At 38.8% G+C, this 9,609-nt stretch overlaps 1 protein-coding gene across 1 annotated transcript in view; it reads right to left on the bottom strand.

Annotated features, from left to right (window-relative positions):
* cdh16 (cadherin 16, KSP-cadherin) overlaps positions 1 to 9,609 on the bottom strand; it is a 168,172-nt gene that overhangs the window by 20,865 nt on the left and 137,698 nt on the right. The window contains exons 13-14 of the mRNA XM_039763246.1: positions 6,513 to 6,754; positions 3,447 to 3,577 (exon numbers count right to left, since the gene is read on the bottom strand). Of these exons, the coding sequence (XP_039619180.1) occupies positions 3,447 to 3,577; positions 6,513 to 6,754 (373 nt within the window). The remainder of the gene's footprint in view (positions 1 to 3,446; positions 3,578 to 6,512; positions 6,755 to 9,609) is intronic.

The following is a 9,609-nucleotide window of genomic DNA, read 5'->3' on the forward strand; positions in this document are numbered from 1 at the left end:
AATTATTATATCAGGTCTGGGATAACTAATATGATTTCACTGGCCTCTCTGTGATCATTAAATACTGTACATCTGACCTGGATACAATGAAATTCTACATGAGCAAACAAGCACAAGTACTTTTTATGTCACTGACAGTGGATGCCAGGCTCCCTTTTCCTGTCTTATTCTGCACTGCCTGTTTATAGCATTAGTTTTCAAATAAAATTAAATCCCTCTGCTGTGGTTTCCATCAACTCTGAACTGCATATGTAAGTTAGAAAATGGATGGATTTATAAATTCATTCATACATTGCAACTTCCACTTGTGGTTGGCATGTTTGGTGCTTTGTTGGGCACATTTTTAAGTGCTAGAGAGTATGGGTTCTTAATATAAGGTAAATTGATTTGAGTTGGACATACACGTCAAGATTAATAATAATAATTCTACTGCAGGCATTCTTCCCCACCTAATCTGCACTAAAGCAACACACAGTATTATAAAGGGGGATAGCTCTTAATTTTTAAGCATACAGGGTAAACATGGAGAGTGTACATCAAGGTTAAGAATGACAAAGTTTGTAGAACATATTGTTTTACTTTATTATGCTCATTATGATATTATAAAAACAATTATCAAAAATGTTGCACTTCTGCATTCACCAAGCATATAGATGCCCTCTTTCTTTAACTTGGTGCCAGTGTATTATAGTTAAACATTGAACCAAACTCGGTGTGGACATGAATGAATCCAGTCGCACTTCAGTGGGCACAGGGCAGAATCCCATTGTGTGAGTGTCTCATGCAGGTGGACTTCACTTTCATTTTTATGTTTTATCACCAGCCCCTAAGAACATACAAGTGGGTAGAAATTGACAGCTCAAATTTGGGGGTGACCATTCCCACTTGAATGCTGCAAGCCACACATCTATACTAATAAAAGGCAAAGCCCTCACTGACTGACTGACTGACTGACTCACTCACTCACTGACTGACTCACTCATCACTAATTCTCCAACTTCCATGTGTAGGTAGAAGGCTGAAATTTGGCAGGTGTATTCCTTCCAGCTTACTTACAAAAGTTAAGCAGGTTTCATTGCGAAATTCTACACGTAACGGTCATAACGGTCGACGACGTCCGCCATGTTGAACTTTCTTATTTATGGCCCCATCTTCACAAAATTTGGTAGGTGGCTTCCCTGCGCTAACCAAAACCGATGTACGTACTTATTTCAGTGGTATGACGCCACTGTCAGCCGCCATATTGAACTTTCCAACATCACTAATTCTCCAACTTCCCGTGTAGGTAGAAGGCTGACCCCATCTTCACGAAATTTGGTAGGCAGCTACCCTGCGCTAACCAAAACCGTTGTACGTACTTATTTCGGTGGTATGACGCCACTATTCAAAGCCCTCACTGACTGACTGACTGACTGACTCACTGACTCACTCACTCACTCACTCACTGACTCACTCATCACTAATTCTCCAACTTCCCGTGTAGGTAAAGGTGAAGGCTGAAATTTAGCAGGCTCATTCCTTACAGTTCACTTAGAAACGTTAAGGAGGTTTCATTTCGAAATTCTACACGTAACGGTCATAATGGTCGACAACGTCCGCCATGTTGAACTTTCTTATTTATGGCCCCATCTTCACAAAATTTGGTAGGCGGCTTCCTCGCTAACGAAACCGATGTCGTACTTATTTCGGTGGTATGACGCCACTGTCAGCCGCCATATTGAACTTTCCAACGTCACTAATTCTCCAACTTCCCGTGTAGGTAGAAGGCTGACCCTATCTTCACAAAATTTTATAGGCAGATTCACTGCGCTAACTAAAACTGTTGTACGTACTTATTTCGGTGGTATGACGCCACTGTCGGCCGCCATATTGAACTTTCCAATGTCGCTAATTCTCCAACTTCCATGTGTAGGTAGAAGGCTGAAATTTGGGAGGCTCATTCATTACAGCTTACTTACCAAAGTTTAGCAGGTTTCATTTCAAAATTCTATGCATAACGGTCATAACGGTCGACAAAGTCTGCCATGTTGAACTTTCTTATTTATGGCCCCATCTTCACAAAATTTGGTAAGCGGCTTCCCTGCGCTAACCGAAACCAATATACGTACTTATTTCGGTGGTATGATGCCACTGTTGGCCGCCATATTGAACTTTTCAACGGTTTTTGTTACTTATGGGCCCATCTTCAAGAAATTTGGTACGCAGGTACCCAACGCTAACTGAATCCTACTTACGTACATATATACGTCCATAGCCTGCAGCTCGGTCACCGTGTGAGGCAGCGTTAGGTCCCCCATCCCAAGGCCTCCCACGTTGTTGGCTGCCTGCCTGTATAAGGCCATTCGTTGCTCCAGTCTCTACATTCCCTTCCTTGCTTCGCCACGGGATTCACGTCTCCCTGCTGATAACTACAGCCTTTTTATTTAATCCACAGCTTCTCCGCTGTATTATTGTTAATTTATTACGATTATAGTTATTGTGTAGGTATTTTAGACTTACTTTAAATTGTTCAGGTATCCATTTCCTTTATCATTCCAACCGTACCACCATTAACATGTCTATTGAGGTGATCACCATTGATCAAAAAACTGTCACTTACTGAGTGGTTTCCATGCCCAGAGATGGCACCCGTCTTTTCCTTTCTCTTTGTTACATATTGCACGGCCATATCAGGCTCATTCTCGATAACCGGAGGAGCATTGTGTCTTATGTATTGAATGACTGGGACAGGTTCAAGGTGTGGACTGATGACGGTGCAGGAGATAATTATACTACACAGGAGCACTAGAAGAGTGAAATGCTTAAGCCCTTCACCTATGGTTCTGCATGTAAGTTTATGGCTTCCGTTGAATTGTTCGGTTGTCGCTTTCAAGTGTACCGAAATGGCCAAATATTTTACACCTTTCAACAACCGCCAATGCCTTTTAAACATCTTAGATTCACAGGTGACGAATTCAGTAGTGGACACTTTGATGTTTATGAATGTTTAAACTCAAAAGCTGGATGTGAAGTTATCGATGAAACCGGTTGTATGCTTACAACGCTTGACAGATGCCAAATGTCTCTTCAACACAAGTCCTACAAATACTGTCGTAATTGAAACAAACCATGAAACTCAAACTGATTATGACAGCAGCAATCCAAGCTGTGAGATTTTAAACAAGATTACTGTTTACATGGCTAACTGTACGTTGCATGCTCAAGAGTAAGCTCAGCGCACAGCTTGTTCATATTACAACTGGAGGGCTGAACTCACAATGGGGTATACAAAGAGATCCTTAACAAATAATTATTGGTATATTTTCCCTCAGTTTAAAAAGGTTTAATTTTCTTCTTGATAAAAATTTTAAGGCAGTACTTCACCGCTGCGAAGCGCGGGTATTTTGCTAGTAATTAATATAATTACATGCACTGTGAGGAATTTTTGTTTAGTACGCTGACATTACCTCTGCTCTGTGCCATAATTTCCAGCGTGCAGTCTGTGTCCTGCTCCTTGTCTAACAATTGATTAGTTCTGATTTTTCCAGTGTCTTCATCAATGGAAAACACATTTTTAGCATTTCCACTGAGGTAATACCTGTGTAGTAGAAGCATGCAAAGTTTTAGCAAAATGGAAGCTAGCAACTGTAAAATTGTATCTTGCCAAACTAAAATGTTTGTTTGGCAGATTAAGCAAGACAGACAGAGATTTGCCTAACTAAAACAATACATTTACATTAGTGTTCTTCCCATTCAATAACAGTTTAAATTCTCTCCATCCTTTTACAACATATCCCCCAACCCATTTTAGTCCAGTCTGTGGTCACCAAAGTCTATGACAGCACTACACCCTAATCATTATGCCAGCATGTCACGATTACTCCTGTATATAATTACGAATTTATATATTCATGTCTGACAGTTATTAACTGGAAACCCTGCTCTAGTAGAGTCCCAATTATATATCAAATTTTTTCAGCTAAAAAATGTCTTTGAATATTTGTGCTTTTATATCATCGTTTCATATCATCAGAATGTTTGCTTTTGTCATAGTAGTTTACAATTTTGCTATTTGTATTTCACACTTAAAAATCAATTAAATCAATTTCTTCCACTCTTTGAAAGCCCCTCATTTGTCCAATGGACATAAAATACAAAATCCATGTCCACTGTCTTGCCAAAGCATTTCTGAAATGGAAACCTATAGGACTTGCAATGCAGTGCAAAATTTGAAATAAGGTCACCTTCCTTAGTAACATTTTGAAATTAAACAAATTCTTCCTAAAAGAAATTATTGGCTACAAGACTAATATGTCCTGTTCTACTGTATAGTCCACATCCACTAAATTTTATGACGCCACATTTTATTCATTATTTTTGTGTCTTCTTCTGGAGATAAAATTCCATTTTCTATATTACAGTAAGTTTTCAGATACAAGGAATTCAGTGGTACTACTTGTTTTGTGAGCAGAGGTTTCTCTGAAAAGTTTATTTTTATCTACTGCCATTTTGGGCACCGATTTGGGGACAGTTGCATGGTTGTTGCCATCGCACTGTTTCCCATGATGCACCAGGAGCGTGTTGTGGGTGACATCACTTTCACACAGAAACAGGTGACTAGTGTTGAAAAGCACAACTCCACAACTGTGATTTCCGTGTTAGTTTGAGGTGTTTGGCTGAAAAGAAAAGTAACTCTTAATTAAAGTAAACTTTAATATAATGAATGAGCAGTCAGTTTAGGCAAAAGGAGCTCTATAGAGCAAGTTGAGATGTAATGTTCACAACATTCATTACACCTGGAAATACATGTAAGCAAGCACACACAATGAAGGGCAAGCACTGCAGAAATGTGATAAGGTTGGGAGAAACATCCTTCATGAAGTTGTCTACAAACAGAAGAAAGCCTGTACCAAAAAAGACAAAACAACCCTATTGGATTGAGTGCTTGGTCCTGGTAGTAAAGGATTCTTACATTGTGGTAATCTAGCTGACTGCATTTTCCTGATATGATTTTGGTGAGCTGGTCTTCTTAGAAGGCAAGCTCAATGCTAATCTCTTTTATTGGATCAGAGTGATCACTCTGTACTTGTGCTTAACTTTCCTGACCACCCAGGAATGTGCTAATAGCCCTATCCTTTACAATGTGTCCTATTTGATACACAATGACTTAAGTGAGCCCGACTTAAAAGTTTATCCTTTAAATTCACCAGATGTAAACCCTGAACCAGCATCATAGAAAAGTTATGAGCTGGCAAGCTTGCAAATGGAAAAAAATGATGCTACATGTTTTCTGGTTGTTTTCGTTTGATTTTGGATTATAAGATATAGCTAATAAAGCAAGTTCTGCTGGCATATCAGGCCCAGGTAATTAATTTTATCCTATGAAGCATCTTTCTGTGTGAAAGGCACAACTAAGAACTTTGAAATGATAGAGATTTGATACAGTTTAAAAGCTGAAGCACAGACAGGTTATATAAATTGACCATGGTCTCACAATAAAATGAATGTTAGCATTGAACGTCAGGGCTTAAAGTAAATACCTTAGCCATCAAATCATACTGCGTGGAAATGCTCTTCATATTTACACTCATTTTGACATCTTTTGTACCTCTACATTTTAATTTGCTGATACAGACTAACAATGCAAATTTAAACAGGCATTTTTGATGATTGCCATGAGAATTATTTTCAATAATCTCAATAAATAAAAAATCTAAAATATCAAAATATGCAATGTGCCTTCACAAATGTAATTACAGAAACTAAGATACCAACATTGAAACTCACCTTTGTTAAAGACATGTCCCTAATATTAAGAATCCAGAGTCCTTCAATTACTCAGTTGAATGAAATAATATAATTCTCCAAGATTTATCACCTTTTTTTATATTTTAAAACATTTTATAACCTGAAATTGGAAATAAAAGTTTTTCTACCAAATATCTTTTTTGTGAAACTGTTCATTAATTATTAGATACCTTCTCGGCTAATTCCCAGTCTACTGGGCCTGGAGCCAACCTTAGAAGTATCAAGTGCTAGGCAGGACAGGGCACTGGTATATCACAGAGCCTATTCTCACAAGCAATTACACTCACATGGAGCCAACTTTCAATAATAGATATGGGGGAGGAAACAATAGTGTACCCCAGGTAAAAGGCACATTTGCAAACTACAGACATTTCCAGGGCCAGGACTTGAACCCATCTGAAACTATAATAGCAGTGCTAATCACTATACCACCCTATGACTTTTGACTCTAAAATTGCATTAAGTGGGTCTGAAAATGTGTGGATGGGAGGTTTTCATTAACATTTCTTGTTATGAGTATTAAAATAAGATTTGTGCATCATATTTGTTCTGTTTATACAAAAGACAGGAACAAAATCCAAATTACTGGTTGTTTAGTTTTTTTCTCTTCACAAATTACTTTGAAATTAAAAGATAAACATGCAGCACACATTGTATCATACTTTTTCAGGATAATCAACATTAAAAAATCAATTACTGTTAAAGATGGCAGTGTATGGCTTTACCTTGGATTTTGTTTATCAATGTCATCCTGGCCAAAGTTAAATATGACAGTACCCACTGGTACATCTTCTTTGACTTTCACTTCATAATAGTCCTTAGACAGTTTTGGTGCCTTCAGTACTTTCACAACTTGAATAACTAAAGAGACAGAGGAATCAGAACCGTAGGTTCGTCCAACCAAAGCTGCAACATTCTGAGCACTAATTTTCAAATCATATTTCTGTGTTTCTTCAGAGTCCAGTTTCTAAATAAAAAGAATTACAAATAAAGGGAAGACATTATTTAAACAATTACAGTAATCTTGGAGTAAGAGCATTCTATAATTAATTAAAATACAACATTTTGCATTTTCATTTTAATAATGTGTATGTGTGTTATGTCCCAACCCTATGAGCCCTTGGTGCTGAATCAATTAGCCCTACTGTATATTAGACTAATTAAAGTGCATCATCCATGTATATATATACTGTATAGAAAAAATCAGCACCCAGCTATCAGTCTTCTGTGCTGCACTCTGCCCTCCCACGATCGGACCTAACAGTCACTTAAAACAAAAAAGGCTTCAGCTTGGCTGGGACGCTACAATACTTTCGACTGTTACTGCTTTCATATTCTGTAACTTTCTCTGCATATGTATCACGCCTTGGGTCTCTTTTCTCCACGCTGCTTTTTCTTCTTTGCTGAGAGAACAGGATCTGTGTGTGCCACGACTTTACATGACTGAATGTTTTTCTGGCTGTCCATGCTCTTATTTGATAAGAAGGGTGTGTCTTGCAAGAATCTTATGTTCCATGTCCCCACAAGACTGCCCTGGGACAATCTTTTGGCACCAAGTCTCATGTTTACGGTCCCTGCGAGACGCTCCGTGGCCAGTCTTTTTTGTCTCGTGGGTCTTTAAAATGTCTTTCGAAAACTTCCGAGAAGATCACGTATCGTCGCCTTGCTTTTCCATTCCAGGATTTATTTATATATATATATATATATATATATATATATATATATATATATATATATATATAGTCACACACGGCTGGTGTCCTTGTTCAGCCTGGACACCTTTTCACTGACAGGACCAAGGAAGCAAGCATGGGCAACTCTTTACCTCCCCTAGGACGCAAGATGGCAGCCTCCAGGGGTTACAATGGTGACTCAGACTCCCGCAGGGCTTCATGGGAGTTATCTACAGCCCTGTTGGGATCCAAGGGTGCAGTGTGAGGACACTGCAGCTGTTCCTGAGCATGTATGGATGGTTCTTCTGCAACACCCAGGAGTGCAGCTGGAAGTCAGGCAACAAGCACCTGGAACACTTCTGGGTGACTTATATAAGGGGCCAGCAGAGACTACCCGGTGAACCAGAGTTGGGAGGAGGGAGATGAAACTTGCCAAGGAGGACAAAGTAAAGTATTGTGTTTGGTGCCTGCAATGTGTTGTAGGCTTGTGGGAATATAATAATATAATATAATATATGAACAGACTCATTACATGGGTAGGTGATACTTTCAGATTCTATGAGTCTGAAATGGAGAATTTGTAAATGAAAAAAGAAAAGAAGAGTGTCACAGCAACTAGATCTTAGGTAGCTCTGGGACCCTGAGTTAAAGCTTCACCTTTTTTACAAGTGCTATAATGTGTCTACTTGATGTATCATTATAACTTTGTGACATAAATCATGAAGTTCCATACAGCAGATAAAATAATGTTTGTAAAAGCTGTGTTATACAGTCGACCCTTGATATACGACCGGCCTGACATGTGAACAACTTGATTTACGACCAAAATTTTTGTTTTGATTTACGACCAACATCTTGCGTTACGACCCGAATGCGGTCACGTGTATCCGCTTGTGCGATTGTAAACAAACAGCCAAGAGCGTTCGTAAGCGTCAGTCGGAGCCCAGATACATGTGTTTGTGGACGTAATTACGGTCAGTGCAGTGATTTATCTATATATATAATTCACTAAGACCATGGCAAGCAAGACGCATAATTGCTAAGGAAGGAAGAGAAGGTAACGAAGGTAAAGCGATTGTTAAGGGATGTTAGCTAGCGGGCTGGCGCGGCACATGATGATGTCATCAGGCTGAGTCAGCACCGGCTTGCTTTGGAGTGTATTATTACAGCAGTTCACAATACGAGCAGCTTTATACTGTGTGCTCGACTACTGTCATTATTAACTTGAGAAACAGCGATCACAATCAAAACGAAGAAGGAAATTGTACGGAAATATGAGAGTGGTGACCAATCTTGCTAATATGTACAGCATGTCAAAATCCACCATCTCGACAATTTTACAAAGAAAAGATTTGCATAAGGAGGCTCCTTCTAAACAATAACCACCTTCCGTTTCATTCTCCTCCTCCCTTCCTGCAGCCCAAAGATGTCAAATTAAATGGTGAGTACAGTGTGAAATTGTTGTTTCTGGTAGGCTAGGCACTTTTTATAACTTTTTGGTTAGTACATTAGAAAAATTATTGGTGTTTTGGTAAATTATGCACATTATACAACCCTTTGTGGGAGGTTCGGAGCTCATTAGGGTTAGGGTTATTATACATTTCCATTATTTCTTATGGAGAAAAATAGTCTTGACTTACAACCAGCCCTCGCGAACGAATTGAGTTCGTAAATCAAGGGTCCACTGTACTTTATTTGTTTATCAGAGTAGGAGTGACACCATTAACTCCAGGAACACAGGTAGCAGCAGGCTTGCTCTACATTGCCCAGGACTGGCAAATAAGTGTAGATCTGAGAGAGCAATTAATGTTGCTTTGTATATTACCAGACATCTTGAAGACCTGATAGTGCCCTGGACAGATTTAACTTGGCACATTTTCATGTGGCTAACTTCGCTAGAGAAACAGAGAGAGAGAGACAGCCTTGATAGAGTGACCAGTATGAAAGGGCAACTGTTCTAAAAGCTATCAAGTATGTGTTTTGTTTTTCAGCAGTGATTTTTTTCTGGCCCTTCTTACTAATTTATACAAGTGCTGCCAGTGTATATACACATAGCCTACACTACAGAGGCACACAATGTATGTAACAGATGAAGACACCATACAAACAAAATGTATATTCCATATTATTATTATTATTATTGGAATTA

This window comes from Polypterus senegalus, chromosome 9 (genome assembly GCF_016835505.1).
Source record: "Polypterus senegalus isolate Bchr_013 chromosome 9, ASM1683550v1, whole genome shotgun sequence".
In the NCBI taxonomy this organism is placed as follows: Eukaryota; Metazoa; Chordata; class Cladistia; order Polypteriformes; family Polypteridae; genus Polypterus; species Polypterus senegalus.